At 45.3% G+C, this 18,602-nt stretch overlaps 6 protein-coding genes and 3 non-coding genes across 25 annotated transcripts in view; 1 reads left to right on the forward strand and 8 right to left on the reverse strand.

Annotated features, from left to right (window-relative positions):
• Positions 1–213: 213 nt before the first annotated feature.
• LOC125976666 (protein c-Fos-like) lies at positions 214–2,611 on the reverse strand. 2 transcript variants are annotated; one of them, XM_049732462.2, is made up of 3 exons: positions 2,012–2,611; positions 1,222–1,332; positions 214–939 (listed from the first exon to the last, which is right to left on the reverse strand). In XM_049732462.2, the coding sequence occupies exons 1-3, from the start codon at positions 2,099–2,101 to the stop codon at positions 319–321; spliced, it is 822 nt and encodes a 273-aa protein (XP_049588419.1). In that variant the 5' UTR covers positions 2,102–2,611; the 3' UTR covers positions 214–318. The 2 variants fall into 2 exon arrangements, with proteins under 2 accessions (XP_049588419.1, XP_049588426.1); XM_049732469.2 differs by having other exon boundaries at positions 2,008–2,611.
• Positions 2,612–2,825: 214 nt separating this feature from the next.
• Positions 2,826–4,103, forward strand: arl2 (ADP-ribosylation factor-like 2). The gene is made up of 5 exons (XM_049732535.2): positions 2,826–3,039; positions 3,160–3,270; positions 3,386–3,548; positions 3,609–3,689; positions 3,749–4,103. The coding sequence occupies exons 1-5, from the start codon at positions 2,975–2,977 to the stop codon at positions 3,881–3,883; spliced, it is 555 nt and encodes a 184-aa protein (XP_049588492.1). The 5' UTR covers positions 2,826–2,974; the 3' UTR covers positions 3,884–4,103.
• Positions 4,104–4,351: 248 nt separating this feature from the next.
• Positions 4,352–8,922, reverse strand: sb:cb1058 (uncharacterized protein LOC394209 homolog). The gene is made up of 11 exons (XM_049732522.2): positions 8,906–8,922; positions 7,995–8,461; positions 6,605–7,604; positions 6,065–6,098; positions 5,959–5,983; positions 5,740–5,759; positions 5,522–5,573; positions 5,301–5,342; positions 4,919–5,140; positions 4,621–4,683; positions 4,352–4,448 (listed from the first exon to the last, which is right to left on the reverse strand). The coding sequence occupies exons 2-3, from the start codon at positions 8,418–8,420 to the stop codon at positions 7,476–7,478; spliced, it is 555 nt and encodes a 184-aa protein (XP_049588479.1). The 5' UTR covers positions 8,421–8,461; positions 8,906–8,922; the 3' UTR covers positions 4,352–4,448; positions 4,621–4,683; positions 4,919–5,140; positions 5,301–5,342; positions 5,522–5,573; positions 5,740–5,759; positions 5,959–5,983; positions 6,065–6,098; positions 6,605–7,475.
• LOC125994061 (small nucleolar RNA SNORD31) lies at positions 4,515–4,585 on the reverse strand. Its single transcript, XR_007490484.1, has one exon. It is a non-coding gene; the product is annotated as a small nucleolar RNA SNORD31 (small nucleolar RNA).
• LOC125994066 (small nucleolar RNA SNORD22) lies at positions 4,750–4,875 on the reverse strand. The gene has a single exon (XR_007490485.1). It is a non-coding gene; the product is annotated as a small nucleolar RNA SNORD22 (small nucleolar RNA).
• Positions 5,210–5,274, reverse strand: LOC125994051 (small nucleolar RNA SNORD29). Its single transcript, XR_007490482.1, has one exon. It is a non-coding gene; the product is annotated as a small nucleolar RNA SNORD29 (small nucleolar RNA).
• Positions 8,923–9,182: 260 nt separating the features above from the next.
• Positions 9,183–11,615, reverse strand: b3gat3 (beta-1,3-glucuronyltransferase 3 (glucuronosyltransferase I)). Its single transcript, XM_049732455.2, has 8 exons — positions 11,467–11,615; positions 11,040–11,139; positions 10,792–10,963; positions 10,541–10,724; positions 10,294–10,455; positions 10,097–10,183; positions 9,729–9,932; positions 9,183–9,664 (listed from the first exon to the last, which is right to left on the reverse strand). The coding sequence occupies exons 2-8, from the start codon at positions 11,131–11,133 to the stop codon at positions 9,566–9,568; spliced, it is 1,002 nt and encodes a 333-aa protein (XP_049588412.1). The 5' UTR covers positions 11,134–11,139; positions 11,467–11,615; the 3' UTR covers positions 9,183–9,565.
• Positions 11,616–11,692: 77 nt separating this feature from the next.
• On the reverse strand, positions 11,693–15,766 carry naa40 (N-alpha-acetyltransferase 40, NatD catalytic subunit). The gene is made up of 8 exons (XM_049732480.2): positions 15,428–15,766; positions 14,232–14,327; positions 13,734–13,786; positions 13,561–13,656; positions 13,334–13,492; positions 13,176–13,259; positions 13,010–13,087; positions 11,693–12,941 (listed from the first exon to the last, which is right to left on the reverse strand). The coding sequence occupies exons 1-8, from the start codon at positions 15,431–15,433 to the stop codon at positions 12,794–12,796; spliced, it is 720 nt and encodes a 239-aa protein (XP_049588437.1). The 5' UTR covers positions 15,434–15,766; the 3' UTR covers positions 11,693–12,793.
• LOC125976261 (tudor domain-containing protein 5-like) overlaps positions 15,428–18,602 on the reverse strand; it is a 125,743-nt gene continuing 122,568 nt past the window's right edge. For 8 of the 16 annotated variants that reach the window (XM_049732390.2, XM_049732382.2, XM_049732336.2 and 5 more), the window contains 9 exons: positions 18,417–18,531; positions 18,133–18,290; positions 17,826–18,058; positions 17,536–17,745; positions 17,372–17,438; positions 17,049–17,249; positions 16,861–16,974; positions 16,750–16,797; positions 15,428–16,601 (listed from right to left, as the gene is read on the reverse strand). In XM_049732390.2, coding sequence (XP_049588347.1) covers positions 16,545–16,601; positions 16,750–16,797; positions 16,861–16,974; positions 17,049–17,249; positions 17,372–17,438; positions 17,536–17,745; positions 17,826–18,058; positions 18,133–18,290; positions 18,417–18,531 — 1,203 coding nt within the window. In that variant the 3' untranslated portion in view covers positions 15,428–16,544. Of the gene's footprint in view, positions 16,606–16,699; positions 16,798–16,860; positions 16,975–17,048; positions 17,250–17,371; positions 17,439–17,535; positions 17,746–17,825; positions 18,059–18,132; positions 18,291–18,416; positions 18,532–18,602 lie in introns of those variants that run through there. The other 8 variants (XR_007484222.2, XR_007484221.2, XR_007484219.2 and 5 more) reach the window with 8 other exon arrangements.

Here is an 18,602-nt window from a genome sequence, read left to right on the forward strand (position 1 = left end):
CTTACCTTTAAAAATGAAGCATCAGAAATATATTATTTCTAATCAAGCCATTTTTATTACTCTTCATTTAGTTAGTTCAGTCACGATAGCTGCTTTGCGAAAATTGCACCAAAAAATAACTGTGAAATCAGTGGATCAGTTGACAGCCAGTGTTACTCATTGAGATTAAATAAATAAATATGCAAATGAACATAGAATGTGTCCCCCCCCCCCCCCCCCCCCCCTTGAAAAAAGGAAAGAGGCCCCGTGTCATAATCCTGTAGTTTCCACGGGTACTTGGGCCAAAAAAAAGACCACCACGCCCTTTTTTTTTTTACCTTAAAGAGTGGTGGGATTATTGTCCGCACTCAGAATCCAATCATTTTCCTCCAGGAAGTTAGATAGCGACAGCTCTTCCGGGTACAGCTCCACCAAAGGTGTGTTTAAAGGGAAAAATCCATCTGGAGCGTTGGGCGGAACGGGAATCGAACACGGCAGGGACTCGAGAGTTATCTGACTCGGCTTTGAGGTCCCATCGCCGCGGGTCTGCGCCGATATTAAAGCGCTCTCGTATTTATGCGGGTCGAGCGGCGGCGCTCCTGGATCTTCAATGGGAAACATTTCAGATGTGACTGAGAGGATGTCTTCGGGCTGAAGCGTGGAGAAGGTGGACGAGGGCAATTCTATGTGGGCGTCATTGCTAAACAGCGAATGAGGAGCGTGTGTAAACAGGGAGGAAGGGACTAAATCAGATGAGGGCATTGGATGAGGGTTTTCACCAAGCTCCGCTTTGGAGGTGACAGACGTGGAAGTCTGGAGGGCGTCCACCTGCACGGAACCTCGGAGGACACAAAAGGGCCGGTGGCGCTCCAGGGCGCTGTTGTAGTGACGGATCTCTTTTTTTAACGCTTTGATTTCCTTTTCCAGGGCGGAATTCGAAGCTTCCAGAGTCAGGAGCTCCTAAGAGAGGGGAGAAAAAAACAACTGAGAGAGAGAGAGAGAGAGAGAGAGGGGAAGGAAGGGTGGTGCTATTTGAGAGCGACAGCCTTTCTTCTAAAGCATACGCTTTACAAGAAATGGCCTCGCTAGTCCCTACACCCCCCCCACCACACACACACACACACACACACACACACACACACACACACACACACACACACACACACACACACACACAGACAGACACACACACACTGCGGTGGACATATTGACAAGGCAAATCAAAAGCCAATTGCTTAAAACCTGGTGGAGTTCGTCCGCCCTTTCTGTTTGTTTTTGGCGGCTCTTCCGGGCAGCGTCTCGGTTCTTCAGCCGTCTCTTGGTGCCCCTCTTGTTGGGCACCGCCTCGCACTCCTGCCAACAAGATCGCAGCGCAGCCGCCAAAGGCCGGATTTGTCGAAAGCAGATATGAATATGCGAATAGTTTATATGGTGTTTTAAAAAGCATCTGGTCAATTTGGATTGGTTGAGGAGCTTCTTTTGGATAAAAGTAGTGCTTTGCTGCCTTACAGAAATGTGTTGAAGTCACGAATCTAGTGCTTTGCTGCCATCTTGTGGCATTGGTAGGCAATTACAGGGGTTTCAATTGTTTGATTTTTTGATACATTTTTTTTATTCGACAGAGCATGCCAAAATATTAGGAACAGCTACGAGCACATTGCTCAATCAATACCAATCCAATATCGCTTGTCCCCCAAAAGGGTCGTAGGGACTTCCTGAACCGGTTGCCAGCTAATCGCAAGGCACACAGAGATGAATAACATTCCGCACATGCACTCAATCCTATGGGCAATTTGGAGTACCAAATTGGAATGCATATTTTTGAAATGTGGGAGGAAACAGAAGGAAATGTTTATGGGTTCATCTTTGTAGAAGGATGTGGAAAGAACTGAAAGTTGTCACATGACAACAGCTTGCTTAAGATGACCAGCAAATCAAGTTAAGTAGAAAAAAAACACTTAATTTGTCAAAAAGAATGAATGTGAATCCGTTCAATTTGTCTTATTACAAAAGAGAAGGAGAACTTACAGACCCCGGTGTGCTCTCCTCTGTTGCGTCCATCAAGGGAGGGGGAACACCAATGACCCAGCCAGGTGCACTGACGTCCTGGTGCAGGCACCATCGAGTTGGACCTCAGGATCGAACGTTCAGCTTCTGACCATAGAACTCTCCAGTCTTAGACTGGAATCCCTTAGGAGGTCACTGACTAGGTGACGCACCCAAATTCCGCTTTCACTTTCACTTTATTTTAAATGAAGAGGCGTTAAAGAATCGGCGTGAATCCGCCACTCCGAGTGGCTCCGCCCACTTGTTTTCAAGTCGTAACGGTAACGTCACGCTTTCCGTTACGTGTACAAAAGGACGCCAAATGCTCAGCTAAAAAGGAAACGACTGGGACGTGGGGATAGAAAAAGAAGCGTGTTGTGTCAACGTCATTATATCCAATTTGTGTGTCGAATTAAGCCAAGCACGTAAGCACATTAGTTTTTTTAAACTCCCAAATAACAATAAGCAATTAAATATAATCTATTTTTTCATTAGAAACGCGACACATGCATTACTGTGAGTATGCTCGATTTAATGGCAGCGGGGAAAAAAATCCAAATAAAAGAACTTTTATTTGGAAAAAAATAGTAATATTTCTTAGGTTACCTAGCGTTGTTGTAACCGGTACCCTTTTTTAAGTCACATTTTCCTGATTCCAATCCCATTGTGATTGCAACTAAAGGAAGACAAAGTTCCCAGTATTCCGAACGCAACATAAAATTCGTCGTTCACATTGGCCAACCTCAGTGGCGCAGCCGGAAAAGCTTTGACCAATGAACGTGCTCCAAGTGCCAATCTGACCAATAGACGTCGCGTAAGGGCGGTTCCCTAGTCTACCACTTCCGCGTCTATGCATGAGCAACTTAAAACATCACGCCAAAAAGAAAATAAGCGATTTCTAAAATAACAAAAATACTATCCAGAATTGGTCCAGCAGGACGGCATCGCGATGGGTTTGCTGACAATTCTGAAGAAGATGAAGCAGAAAGAGCGGGAGATGCGACTACTGATTCTGTATCCTGTTTGATGCTAACGTTTTCTTGTATCAACACTCGATGAAGCATTTGTGTTTAAGGTTGAATTAGCATTGCAATGTGGATGAGTAGGTTCTCCTCCTTGACTTGGCTCGTCCAGAGGCCTCGACAACGCGGGAAAGACCACCGTCGTAAAAAGGTTGAATGGCGAGGACATCAGCACCATCCCACCTACGTTGGGTTTCAGGATCATCACGTTGGAGCACAGAGAGTAAGAAATCTGGATTAGAAAATCATCTGGGTCACAGATTGCATCAAATCATCTGTGGTGTTCTGTCAGTGACGTCAGAATGCCCAATTTAACATATCTCCTATTGTGGTTGTAGCTACAAATTGAACATTTGGGACGTCGGGGGACAGAAGTCGCTGCGGTCCTACTGGAGGAACTATTTTGAGCGCACCGATGGTCTCGTGTGGGTGGTGGACAGCGCGGACAGACAACGCATGGAGGATTGCAGGCAGGAGCTCCACAAGCTGCTGCTGGAGGAGGTACCACCTATATTGTGCTCAATTTCAATCTGTATTTGATTTGACATTTGTGCTACGCAGAGGTTACTCGGCGCTACGTTGTTGGTGTTTGCAAATAAGCAAGATCTACCTGGTGCCTTGTCAGAAGAAGCAATTCAAGCGGTAAGCCTTATTTTTCTGCGATTGTGTATAGAGGATGAATACGATTGTTTTACTTTCAGACATTGGGCCTGGATGACATCAATAACCATCACTGGTGCATTATGGGATGCAGCGCAGTGACGGGACAGAACCTTCTGGAAGGAATGGACTGGCTGTTAGATGATATTTCTGCCAGACTTTTCAATGCTGACTGAATGTTAACTTATTGGACTTTGAGGACACAAGTTTCCTATGTTTAATGACAATAATTTGTAAATTGTTTAGGCTGTAGTAGACAAGTTTTTTTTTTTTTTTTTTAACAAGTAGACTGCAAAATTTGCTTTCAAGGGAAAATGAATATTCTGTTCAGTATGTTCTACACCCCTGCCTGTCCATAAACATGACAATGATTAAAACTGCATTTGTGGAAATATAGTGAAGCAGTTAAATCCAATGATGTTGAATGAAGTCAGTTTCAGCCATATGACTAAATACATCTAAAAGGCGGTGATTGTACATGAATTAAGTTGATCAACCTTAGTAGATTTAACTTTTTAATTGACCCATTCTAAATGATCAAATATTTCATAATGCAAAATTAACTAGAACAGTCTAGATAAGAGTAAATGTTTTTGACTACTGTCCCTTGATAAATCAAAAGTGAAAACCCAAAACAAAACAGGTTAGGATTTTTTTTTCTTCAATTTTATTCAAATGTGTTTCATATGAGGGAAAATTTGCGACGCACTATATTTAAATCTTCAAAGCAGTCACTCCAGTCTGCGGAAGAAAATGAATTCCAGTCATTGCCAGAAACGTACTTAATCTTTTAAACATTACTTTTAGTCAAGATCATACAAGACCAATCAGTCATGAAATTTCAGACTGGGGCGGTAACATGATTAATCACTTCTTGCGAACCAAAAAATATATACATATTAAAAAAACATACAAACATGGCTGATGAAGGCAATTCAAACGTCCCAGCAGGTGACATGTCACTCCAGCCTTCCATCTAAAAAGACAACACTCATTAGCCACATTTGACATCAAGAAGCTAGTTAACACGGTACAGCAAGTTTCCTTTCAGACTGTTGGAAACTCCAACAAGCTGTCCCCTTCTTGCCATGGCAACACCAGTGGGTTCCCCTTTACAGGTCTGGCGTCAACACATGGCGTAAGACGCGAGTGTGTGACATCACCAAGGAAACTCACTGACCATGTTGACCTGCGTGTTCTTTACTACTCACCTGGTGGCTGCCGTGTACCAAATCTTGTCAAACCTGTCGGAACGCGAAAAAAAAAAAAAGTTAGGTTAGGCAAGGGTCACTTCCAATTGTGGCTATTCAATTACGATTGCTGTCAGATTAGTGTTTCTCATCAGTACTCAGACGAACGAGATTCCAATATTGTCTCATCACTTTCAGCAGACAAGCGGCAATGAGCCTTTTGCACACCGACTCACCGTCAACCTGTTGAAAGACAAAAACTTTAGTTTCTGTTCGATTCTCGTATGGGTAAATGTACAAAGAGGCCTGGCGGGTGCTCAGGAGTTCGTGTCGTTTCACTGCAAATCAAAGTGAGCTAAGTTTCTTCATCATTGCACCCATTTAAAGTAATTCAAGTACTTACGTTGGACGTGGCATCGGCGTCGTGCCTCTTGTCATTTTGCAGCTGCCACAAGAGAAGAAAACGATCTCAGTTCAAGCGCGCTCGTGCAATGAGATTTAACGTCTGCTAGCCAGATAAAATCAGAATCCAGTTTGGCATCATGGATTTCAGCCATATGCTTGTCAAAAGAATCATCATTTCAAATCAGCAAATGTACATTTCCTATCAAATCAAAGCCACACCTTGTCAGTTGGTCAACGTCTGACCCAACAGTTCCAGAAATTAATTTCCCATCTGCAAACAGAGGGCAAAGTTATAATCTAAAAATTGAACTTTATAGGAGTCAAAGAAAGCTGCTCAGAATCATAAATTGAATATCGTCAAAGACCAATTCAGCCAGAGAGAGTTCTAGAATTCATCACAGCAGCCATGGTAATTTTACGAAAAGAATTAAAATTACCTTTACATCAGAAGACCATCCTGCAAGGGGAGGGGAAACAAACAATTTGGATTAAAACAGTTTATAGTCTAACGTTGCGTTTACACCTGCTCCATGCAACTCAGAATTCAATACATTTTCATCTAGTCGAGTCAGTGAGAGAGTTCAAAGTTCACATCACTGCAGCATGACAAATCAAGGCAAACCATTAGTACAACGGGAAAAAGTGGTAATAAATACCATCGGCTTCTTGCGTTCTCTCCATCTGAAAACATAAAAGGCTCATTGAACAATGCTTCAGTGCATCATTTAAATATTTGTGTACCAAGTTTAAAAGCAGCAATACCTGATGCTAACGTAGCTTCTCCAACACGCTGCATCTGCAAGACAGAAGCACGAGGTGCTAGCTTTAGCATAAGCCATGTGGACTACACGCTGGTAAAATGGCACCAAATCACATTTTTTAAAAATTCTTTCCAAAAAACTTGTCTCACGTCAGAATAAAAAAGTACAATCACAGTCAGTCAGTACAGGTCTGTGAAAAGTATCATCATAGAGACGATGGAAAGAAAGTCAAACCTAGCCAAAAAAGGTTAAACCCCGAGGTAACGCTTTGAAAGTGTAATTAGATTACATTTTTAAAGATATATAAATATGACCATTAACAAAAAAAAAATGTATAGGTCGAAATTATAACAAGTATACAGGACGAGAAACGTGCGCGATCGGCCCACTGAAATCCAGCCAACACGAAACCAGCTTTGAGCTAATAAAATAATTCCGCAATGTTAGATAAAGTACCCATCGGAATAATGCAATTCTAAATGGATTCTAAAACTACTTGTTGTGGGAACCCACGATGAAAAGAAGGCAATTTGCTTCTTACCTCGGCGTACGGAAGCCAAGAAAGAGGACGAAAAGATGTCTGCTTCCGGTTTATATACGCACACACCACGTGACTCCGCCCATTCCTCAACATTTTTTTTTTTTTTATCCCCAACGCTTGCCGAAAAATGGTTGATGGTAGAATTTTTTTTTTTTGCTAGAGTCGCCACAGAAGTATTGTTTATATATTTATGTGCATATAGCTGACATAATTGTCGAAATACGTCGCATGTATCAACAGGAAGGACATTTTTCTTCTAAAGCTCTTTGGACGGGAGCGAACTACTGCCATCTATCGGATGAGAGGATGAACGACAGCGGAGTGGAGGACAATGTTTAACGTGACAATGTGAAGAGAATCTTATCGATCAAGTAATAAAACTAAAATATGTAATCAGAATTAAACATAGCCTCACCCTTTTTATTATCATAACTCTCTTTTCTGCATCACCTATTTAATACAAATCTTCAATGTTTGCACCAGCAGTCAATGCTTTTTATAAACCATCAAGACCAAATTAACATTGCATATACATATATCACTTAACATATAAAAAACAAAAAAAACAAATTGCTTTTAAATCAATGGTTTTATCTCTCCATTTTGCCCCTCATGGACAAAAAAAAAAGTCCACCGGAACACCAAGTGGCTACAGTCTGATATAAATGACAAAATGGGTCCACTATTAAGTCATTGCTTTTTTTGAAGGTTACACATCAACACTTTTGTGTTTTCATCATGCTAAACCTGCGGAAAAACTCCAAATAGTGAACCTCACATAATGAACAAATAACTTCCAATAAATAATCAGCATCATGCCATCACTGGGAGATACGGCATCATGATTAGATAAATCGTTATCGCTGAGCTTCTACTGGAACTCGGCCAGCACGACATTATGCTGATGCTTCTTTTGGGACGGATTGACAGGCGTGAGGGTCACGCTGTAGATGTTGGCCACAAACGCCTCCCAGCCTCTCCGAAAAGCTCGGTCGACAGCCTGAGGGGGAAAAAAAAAGAAAGAACGATGAATGCGAGTTCAGGTGAATGATTTGCTCGTCACTGAGCGTGAGTGACATCAAGATAAGAGTTGGCCGTACGAGGCTGACAGACCTCCGCCCCGCTCCACATGGAAGGGCATAGATTCATAGTCCAGTCTTGTACACCTTCCTCCGCAAAAGAGGCTTACGTAACCTTTGAGGGTTTAACGTTTAACCAAGGGGCATTCATGCGAGGATGGAATTTATTTATTACCTCCACCAAGGATCGTGTTTGTTGGCGGGGAACCTTCTGTCGACAGTTTTATTGAACAAATGAAATAAAGTTTTCTACCATATTGTCTAAGGCGTTTCCAAAAATGTTCAAATCTAGTCCGAGGATTGTGTCTCACCTTACGATATGCTTTCATCGAATTCCTCTTGACCACCTTCATGACTACCTCTTGCTCCCTCTTCATCCTTGTCTTGTCTCGGATCAGCACCCGGTCGTCGGCATCCTCCTGGGAAGGAACGTGCGTGAGCCGGTCCCCCAGGTCGGGGGCCTGGTGTCCCTCCAAGATCTGGGGGCTCTCCAGAGGTAGCGCCTGCTTCTGCTTCCCCCTGGAGCTTCTTCTCCTCCACCTGCCGCTGGGTGTCCGCCGCATGAGGGTCTCACCGTCGTCCACTTCACTCCCCGAGTCCGCCACCCAATTGTCTGTCAGCGGGGCACTTTCAGGTTCATCCAGGCGGTTGTAGAAGCCGCCGGATTTGTCCAGGAACTTGGGGGCTCGGAGGGAACCCCGCGCAGAACTTTTCCTGGAGTCTTTGCTGATAGTCATCCTCCTGGTTTGATCTGTGTGCGCTTCTCTTGTGTTCACCTCTGGAGAAAAAGCAAAGGGGGCGGGACTGGGTGGGAGAGATTAGTTATACAATCTTCAACGCTATCTCCTGGTTGGGATCGTTTGGAGGTAGGACAAGTCAATTCGATGTTTGTGTGCCTTTAAATGGCAAAACGTGTTTCCGAGCTGACCAACTTTTGAGAAGGCGTGTCTTTCTTTGTAATTGGAGGAATACAATTAAAATACCTGAGGTTCACCACAAATGACGTGAATGAATGTAAATAATAATTGTCGATAAAAGCAAAATGTCTAAAAGAATGTGAGCGCGTGGGCAAATGAATAACTCAGGAGGTTGGAATTGGCGATCCGCCCCAAACACACACATACGCAAGAGATGACAAATGTCAACACAGGGAGTTGGGCGTTGTGTGCACACGTGTGTCGGCCACATGCGAACAGCTCAGGTACACGCAACAAAATCTCACCGTCGTGAAATCAGATCTCCATGACGACCGTCAAGCAGACTGAAATTGCAGTTGAGATAGTGATGCTTTCCAACAACCTAAAATGTGTCAATAAAGCACAAGCAAAAATTAGTAATTTACTGTAACATTAACACCTTCAAAACTCATAATTAAATTAATACATAAATTGCATGTACCTGATATTCGTTGTTGTGGTAGCTTGGACTTCCATGTGTATGTTCCCACTTGAACAAAACCAAACAAAATACACCTAATAGAAATTTCATCAAAAAACAGCAACATTTGACCTACTTTATTTGTCAATGACATGGCATACAACGCAAGAAGCAAATATTACAGCAATAAATAAATAACACATTGTATACACACAGCCATCACTCATCTCCATTTGTTCTATTTTATGCACTGAACGATGCTCAGGGGAACTCTTGGTTTATTACTGGAGCTTCATGTGAGTTAGACGTCTTGTCTGATTGGATTCTACTGGACTTTGTTCGATGGGGACACAAAGAGATTCTATTTCAAGGCATCAGTGTGGATGGCATGCAAAAGAAGAAAGCCATGCATGAATTTTAACCGGAGCTCCACTGGGAGTCCCAACAGCACGTACTCGGTCGACTCCCCATTGTGTGTGTGTGTGTGTGTGTGCGTCCGTTCTTATCAGACCTCCACCATCGTATCGGAACCCAAACCCTGAGCCTGCAGAGCATCTTCACGCTTCATCTTGGGCTTCTCCGTGCGCGTGTGCCACACAAGCACCTGCGAAACCATAAAAATATTGCAGCATTCGGATATTTAAGGGCGTCCTCCTAAAAGTGCTCACCTTGGAACAGTTGTCCGCTTTGGGCTCCAGTTGGTCCATGGTGACGAGGCCCTGCAGGAGACTGCTTTCCAGGAAGCCTATTGGCGCGTTGCCATCAAAACGAGAGTCTGGGTTGGCAAGAAGCAGCTTGAGGGACACGGCGAAACCGGCCATATCCATCGGGAAGGGACGACTTGGACGCCAGCCGACGTGAAAGCGGACCACCTGCAAAGCAACGACGGCAAAATGGATGATTTAACATATAGGCATGGTGCCCCCACCAAAAAGAGTTTCTGATGTTACTCAGTAAGTCTTTCAGTTATTGGAATGATCCACTGATATTATTCATTTTGTATTTGTCACATTTCGTTGTTGAGTTAGAGACAAACCTTTCCACCCTCCACTACGGGCTTCTCGTATTTCATCCCACCGACCAGCCCCACGGGCCACACGGACACTTGCTGAGTGCTCCTCATCTGAGACGACAACATCATCAGTGGTAGCCCAAAAGTGGGAGACATTTCTCTTTTCCAACTGTGCCACCCAAATGCTACCTTACAGGCAAGGTATGCGTCAGCGTGCGTACCTCTTCAAATATCTGCAGGCTATAGGTGTTATCGTCATCGGCAAAGTAGACCACCCCTTCCTGGCTGTGTCCGACCGTCTGGACCTTCCTGTCCTCCCGCAGCCAGCGCAGGCCCTCGTTCCTCTGCTCCACACCGCGAGGCTTGAGCCAGTTCGGATCCCCCTGGGAAGGGAAGGGTGTAGATGTTAGGTTTAGTGTCACCTGTACCCAAACCTGAACTCAAACTGCATTCGTGAAAGATTTGCACCTCCTGCAGCTTGCGCTCCTTGGCAGTGGCCACATGGAGGTGCGTGTAGGCCAAGCCGGACTTGGCCAGGAGTTGTCCCACTAGCGGCGTCTTGTGCTGAGAGTCCTCCACGACGATCCAGTGGAGCTGGGGCACGTGCAGGAACGTGTGGGACAAGCGGGTCAACTCAGCCTTTTGCACCAGCCTGGAACATCACAAGAAGGTCATCTGTAAGTTGAGTTGAAACAACTGAAGGGAGCGGGAGGGGCTACCTGGCGTAAGTCGGCGTGATGACAAAGATGGTAGTCAGGGAAGATGTTTTTTGAGGTTGCCTGCTGGCTTCCAACCTCTTTGATTGCTCTTGAAGACGGTGCAGCTCCCCCCTCAGTCGAGATATTGTTCGATCTTTGGGCATATCGTGTTCTGTGCAGTCACATCGTTGACCTGGGGAGTACAAGCATATCCATTCAGCATGTGGTCTGGAACAAGATAGACCAGTAAGAATCTGAAGTCTGCTCACCGAGCTGCATCAGGGCATAGATGAGACCCAGCAGAGAGACCAGGAAGTAGAGCACAAACACTGTCTTCAGCTTCAGCCTCATCCTCGTGGCCATCGTAGCCTAAACATCACAATGTGGAGAGGACACTTTATTAGGTACACAATCAAATGACTTAAGACGAATTTCAATTGGCTGATTCGCTTTCCACTGCAAAGTAAAATGACTGGCAATAAGAACAGTTGAAACGGATGGAAACATGATGAAACGTTCCAATAAATCTAGACGAAGTTCAGAAAGGTAAAACAGAACCACGGCAAAATGAGTAAATAAACAAATGTGACGTTACGGGTGGCGAACTGCATCATGGCTAACGCTAGCTAGCTTGCGAAAGCTATCTTGGCAGGACGTTTTTGCACAAAATAAAAGCACATTTACGTATGTACGTACTTAGAGATGATCCTAGCGGATGCTTTTTGCAAAATCTTGAACACTTCACATCATTTGTGTCACGAAACCCTTCATGAGAAAACCCATTCATTGGGATTGTTTTTTTCAACCACTTCCGGGTAAGGTGTCACACGTTAAAAATTCCCAGCGAAACAGTCTACATGAAAGTTAAGTGCCGTTCACATTAATTTATTGATAATGACTAAATAAGTAATAAAAGGGTGTCTTAAGAAAAGAGAAACAGTTTTATTGGATGTGTAGGATACAAACAAAACACTGACAAGGCGGAATGACTTTGTGTTCCCTTACATGATTGTGAATGGCTGCATCAGTAGGTATCAGTCTCAGGTTTCATCAAGTCAGTTCACGTGAAAGTTTCATGTTCCAAAAAGTGTTTTGCTTCAACGTGGGATCCATAAGAGCACATTTATGTTATATACAGAAGGATAGAAGAGATCAAGAAAAGGTTTCGTCATAATAGTAGCTACACATCAGTAACAAATTAGGAGTCATAGTACATAAAATTGATTATTTGGAAGGTGTGTCGGGGGGGGTGTCAATTTTTACAAACACCACTTACATTTTCAGGGGATTCTGTCCTGGGCTCTATTTTGATTGCAACTACAATTATTCACAAGAACTTGGATTTCTTTTTAAAACAGAATGCCACAAGCACTCGAAACGCTTTTACCCTGTCGGCTTTGTAAACATACCAGCTACTTCTCGCTCATTCAAAATTAAAGCCTGGGATTTTCGTGGGTGCGGTTGTTGTTGAAAAGGCATGTTGGCAATGACTTAACGTAATGCAAGTTCCTGTAAGATTGTTCCATGTAAGAAACTGGCCTGTGAGCCTAAAGAGGATTTAGTATCGAGCTGCTGCAAAGTTTCAAAAGCAGCTTTTTTTTTTTTGTGGCACACTTTTCGTACTTAAGACAAACTCATAGAAAGAATCGTTCAATCGTCACGGAGCACATGCTAAACAAATCAAAAGGCAGGATGTGCATTTACAGCGATGCCGCGATGAGGCAGAACTCACCGAGATCACGACGTGATGTTTCGCAAAGGCTCGCCTGGCTTCTAATCTTTCTCAGTGACAATGACACAACAATTGCTTGTTGTCATGGATAGCAAGGAAATGACGGAAGGGGACGAAACAAACAGGAGCTCACACTGCATGTCAATTTTACAGCAGAAAAAACACAAATGTCACTCTGTAACATCGAGACGTGGGACCAAAAACTCTGCCCTCCGTGGCCCGGGACAAAGAAAGGAGGCAGCTCAAACTTTCGCACAACTTTGCCCCTCGCTGCCTTTCGAGGCCGAAGCATCAGTGGCAGCATCCGCCGCAGTGGCCGCCGCCGTGGCTGTGACCCACCGACGCCTCGCCGTGTTTAGTTCGCCGGCTCAGGATCTCGTACGAGCAGTCGTCGCCGCAGCAACCGGACATGCTCGGCGAGGTCTCGTCCATCTCGAACCTGCGAGGGGAGCGGAGGGGGTTCAAGACCGGCGCCACGACGCTCTCGGTCGCTGACGGCGTACTCACTGGAGAGCGTCTCTGAAGAACTGGTAGGCGCCGTGGTTGTGTTTAAAAACCGTCAGCATCACTTTCTTCATCTGCGTACTGCCGAGAGCAAACGCAGCAAAACGTGAGATGCAATAAACAATGCGCGAGTGGAAGCGCTGGCGCAAATGTTTTTCCCGCCGTCCACCTGTTAGCGATGAGCTGTAAGATCTGAATGAGGAATTTGCCCAGTCCTTTCCTCCTCACTCGGCTCTCCAGCTGCACCTCGTAGCTGCAGTGCGTTCACAAGTTAATATTCACCTCATCTTCACATCGCGACCACCAGGACAAGAAACGGCGCCCTACCAGTATAGCACCTCCTCCCCACACTCCACGTCGAATCGGAAGTGAGAGAAGGCCACGGGGGCCGAGTCGCCGTCGCGGGCCAGCAGGTACCACGCCCTCTCATCGTTCATCTCCTCCCTCTTCTCGCGTTCCTTCCAGCCCCACTCGCTCTGCTCGTAGCTGGCGGTGCAGGAGTCAATTTTCACTTTGGCGCTTTCGAAACAAACAAACCCAAATTCCATGCTTACAGTGTCTGCATGTTGGCTCGAGTGAGTTCGAAGGCCCACTCCACCGACAACGGGTTGAGGGCCGTCACTCGCTTGCACTCGATCTGCAGGTTCAGTCTGGAAGGAAGGATATCCATTTTTCAGGACCACAAAAGCGTTGTGGATGGAGCCACGTACATCAAATCAATACATACCCGTTCCTGTCATACTTTTTGAAGGCTGGAAAGGAATCCAGCGGGTCGTCGAGCTAGGAGAAGATGGCACAACGTTTTCCACACATTACTAGAGGCCACTTTTGATTTTGGTAGTGCTCCTGAGTGGTTTAGTTTCTATACGCCAGGTGTGAGTCTTGATTGCATTGCGTCCCACTTTGCCCCATTGTCGTATGGTGTTCCACAGGGTTCAATTTAGGGCCCCCTGCAGTTTCCTTTGTATTTGCTGCCCTCTGGGTTCCATCTTAGAAAAACAATATTTTCTTTCACAGCTATGCTGATGACAGAAGAAGGACGCTCTCTCCGTAAGTCTATTTGGTCCTCTAAACTTTCTGCACCCTACTATGCAGCTGTGGCAATTTTTAAAGTGCTGTATTAATAAACCTTAGTTAAGATCTTTTGATGGAGTGCGGCCGGTAACAATGTACCTGTGGAGCAGCCACCGAGCACCCCCAAAGCCCCGCCCCCCAATCAAGTCACCTTATTGGCAGCGTCCACCTTGGCGCAGACGGCGTCCATGGCTGCCCTCTCCTCCAAACGCCGCGCTTTCTTCTCTTTCGCTCGGCTGGATTTTCTCTGGGAAGGGATCATCAAAATAGGATGATGAGATGGGAGAGCGATCGGAGTGTAACTGAGCTGAGTAGCTGACTAACAAGCAAAGTAGGTCATGTGTTTATAAGAAGTAGACATTTTATTCACAAGGGAAATTCAGTTTTAATGCAAGACCAATTTTTTTCCCCTTAACGTGTTGTATGCTGCCACACTAGTCTTATTCGACTGAAAATGACATCACAGTGTCCAAGGGCTCAGGTATTGAAAAATCGTGGCTTACCTGTTTTCTGGGTTTGGTGGGCAAACTAAGCTTTTAAGCGCTGTGATTTTTCATCTCATTTCAGCAAGTGGGGGACAATCTACAATGCTTAACCTAAGTCTAAAAACGCTACTCAATGTTTAGATTTATGGACATTAAACGTTTTTAGAACGTCAAAAAAAATCCAAAATATTGGGGCAATTGTTGCAATATTTGTAGCAAATCAAAAGAACCAGTGGAGATTTCCGCAGAGATTGCAGTTTTGTGGTATGAGCGAACTTTTTTTTTTTGGAGGAAAACGCTTAACATCCATGAAATTCTAAGAATTGGGGAGATCGTTTTGATTGTTTCAGGTTCAAGTGGGTACAAGTCGAGAATGTGAATTTTGGTTTTTCGGACATTCTGACACACGTTTTATTTATTTTTTTACATTGAGCATTTTCCCGTAAGAGTTGCAATGTTACCGAGAAGACCACTAACTCAGCTTTATGCTCGGAATCTGTGGGACCACGTGGATGGGTTTAACGCAGAGTACAAGTGGAGGATGGAAATCGCCGCCGCCACCAAGCACAGCAGTGGTGCAGTCAGCCAGGCTTTATTTGCATTAGTGGTTGGCAATTTGGAAGCAGCGGTGGCGCTAACGCGGCTAGGGGAGCTACGTGAGGGGCAGGATGGTGTTCACAGCGTACTCGCTTTGTGTTAGCCCGCATGCTAAGTAGACGACCACCATGAACCTTTCTTCCTGTCCCCGCTCTCATCAAGTTCATCTCTCTCTCTCGCTCTCTCTCCACTCTTAACGCCATCACAAGCAAAGGCAGCGGCAGCATCACACAGCGCTTGCATTGTGCCAGCTCGTTCCACTCACCCCCATTTTGCCGCGGCCGCGTCGTGTGCTCCGTCACCGCCCCCGGGAAACTCTTGTCTTTTTGTCCGTACGCCTGATTGTCGCCGCCGGGGAGCGACCGAGCGAGGTAGCCGCCGAGGACGACAATGACTTCCGTGCTAGCAATGCTAACTGACAACGGTACCGGCCGACCCGCGGTCAAAGCAGGGTGCAGTTATTTGTTGTTAAGATTCGGCGCTCAGATATAATGAGCGGGATGTGATTTCTGCTTCGCCCGATAGACGCCCAGAATGCGGGACTGAAATTATTCCAGATCCATGTTGCTTTTACGTAAAGAATTACGTCGCTCTGCCCGCCGTCCAAGCGCGAGGCGTTCACGTACTCCTCTGCAACTCCGACTTCAGACGTTCCACTCCCGAAAGGGATTTTTACTCAACTTCGGCAGAAATAAAATTTGCTCGTTTTCGAGTTTTGGGCTTGTTTCCACATATCAAAGTCTCCTCTTCACAGTCTTTTTTTCTTCACGTGATTTTAAAATCATCACAAAAAGTTGAATACGTAACACTCTCATTTCCGGGATTCTGAACATACCACGCAGTAGCGCGAATTGGTGTTCCTTGTTTGGGAAGCGATCACTCACTTGGCATTTGTGACGTCATTTATATTGAGAAGAAGCTATAATATGGCACTTTGGAGCAAATGTCACACCATTGAGTCTTATTAAATCAATATAAAACTTTACCATACAAATTGGGTCTTGTGATGTTTTTTTTACAGTGATCAAAACCTACATGCACAGTATCATCACAAACGGGATGCAGATATGGAACATACACATTTTTGTCTTTTAATGTCACAATGTTAACATTACAAAAAAAAACCAAAGCTCTGAATTTAAAAAAATATATAAACAGTCAAACATACAAAGCAATTCCTTTTATAGCAGTGATGTTAGGAACTAAAATAGCCCAACAATTAAATAAGACAGGGTTCAATTGTCAGGCCACAAACAGAACTGCCAGAAGAACAGTGACTTGAATACCTTGACAGCAGAGGAAAACATTGCATCACAATGACTATAAAATAACCGTGTGTGTGTATACCACCTTTGGAGCAGTCACAGATCTTAGGAGGACGTTCAAATGTTTAAGGTGTCCCACAGCTTGTTTGGAATCTCCTCACAATAGTAAGCACCCTTGCTTTGACAAGAAAGGAAAATAGATTTGAGCTTTCTGCTCAAATTTACGCATAGTGAGTACTGGCGGGGTAGCAAATGATGTTTTGCAATATTACCAAAGACAACCCAAGCACATCTATCATCAAACCAGGAAGTGAGCGCTGACCTGCTCCTCCACAATGGGCTCCAAAGCGGGCATCTCGTCCAAATCAACCTGAAAAAACAAATCCTCTTTTAGATCGCTGGTATTATTATTATCAATAATTTGAGGGGAAACCTTCTCTTTGGTGGTGGCGGCGTCTTTGAGATCATCCAGCGTCATCTTCTCCACATCTTGCAGATCGACTGCGCCGTCGCCCAGGTACAACGTGAATGGATTGTCCTCCACACACTGCTTAGCGAGCCATGCGACGATTAGCCGAGAGATTCGACAAAGAGACCCCGACAGAAATATCGGCGACCGACCCTAGCGCTGTCCGAGGGCCCGCAGGCCACGGCGTGGCCCTGGCTCAGCAGGACGGTGTGGACGTAGACGTCTTCGCTTGTGCGTGTGTCGCAAAGGTAGACCTGCAGCACGTCTCCGGCGTAACACTTGAGGGCGCCCGCGAGCACGTGATTGCCGCAAAGACTCTGGAAGGAAGCCGTGGCCTCTGGGCTCCATCTGCCCTGGAACAGAATGAAAGCGCATTATGTTGATTCCAGTCAAAGTAGAATTAAAAACATGCTATCAGTCCCAGCTCATGGATAAACTGGATCATAAATGGATGGAGGGACGTTGTCTTGCTTACAGTTTTTGGTTTGATTCCAGCTAGAGACGAGCGGACTGCTTGCGCCGGGAGAATGGAGAAGCACGTCCTGTGAAAAATAGATTGTGAGTTCACTCAGACTTTATTTGTCGTGGACATTTTCAAACTTCTAGTAGGCTTGCATTTTTTTCCCCCCGTCATCATACTTGAGAAACTTCAGCTTGTCCGAGTCCACCCTGGTGGTGTTGCCATAGTCCACATAGAAGACGTCCACCTGACTGGCGCTGACAACTCGCTGTATCACCACTCGGTAGAACCAGAAGCCCGCCTCCGACATGCAACAGGCTTGACCCCGTCGGACGAATCTCCGTGGGAGTCGATAGATTTCAAACACATCAGGACTGGTATAAAATCGCCTGGAGGAAACGGAATGGTGACGACGGTGGGAATTGACGCTCATTAACGTGCGTACAAACCTTGCCGAACAGCTGCTCACCTCATCTCAAACATCATGTCCAGCAACGCCTGCAACTCGTCGCTCTCGCAGAAGCTGATGTAGAAATGTCCCGGAGACTCGACATGCTCCACCTGGACGGCCGTGATCTCGCGAGCGGCGCGCTGCGTTGGCCGCTTGAGACGCTCACAGCAAAGGACATCCAGGGCCACGTCCTGAGTCACGTCTCGGATCTCAGCATGGTGGCTACAAACTTCTATGCTCTTCTCAGCAATCTGACATGAAAACAAGACGTGTTGTCATTCACCACTAAATAGCATTATGGAACAAACAATATTATCTCGCCCACCTCCTCTGGAATCTGTGAATCCTCACTGGTCTCTTCTCGATGGGCCTCCGTTGAACAGCGATCATATTCTGCCATGATTTTGCCTTCCCAAGGTGAAGAGATTTCCTCGTGTGCGTTCGTAACAGGGTGGCCAACGTTTCCCACTTGGCTTGAATCGACTAAACGGGGAAAAGTTATGTGTCTGTTCACTCCTTCAGTCAAAAGAAAAATTGTGAGTGGTAACCAATCTCAGTCAAGTGATATGATGGCGGCAGTGTAAAAAAAACGCAAAGGACATTCTGTACCTCTTTGATCCGCGTCACAGTTCACAACAACCGTACAGCGTCCTTTGTCGCCCTCTGCTGGTTGCACAGTTAAGTGACTATTCTCGATGAGAGGCCCATTCTTGCCCGAAGGCTTCTGCCAAGCAACAAGGGACACAATTCTCAAATCCGATGCGCAAACAAGGACAAGCAAATAAAAGCAATCCG

The sequence above is a fragment of the Syngnathus scovelli genome, chromosome 1 (genome assembly GCF_024217435.2).
Source record: "Syngnathus scovelli strain Florida chromosome 1, RoL_Ssco_1.2, whole genome shotgun sequence".
NCBI lineage: Eukaryota > Metazoa > Chordata > Actinopteri > Syngnathiformes > Syngnathidae > Syngnathus > Syngnathus scovelli.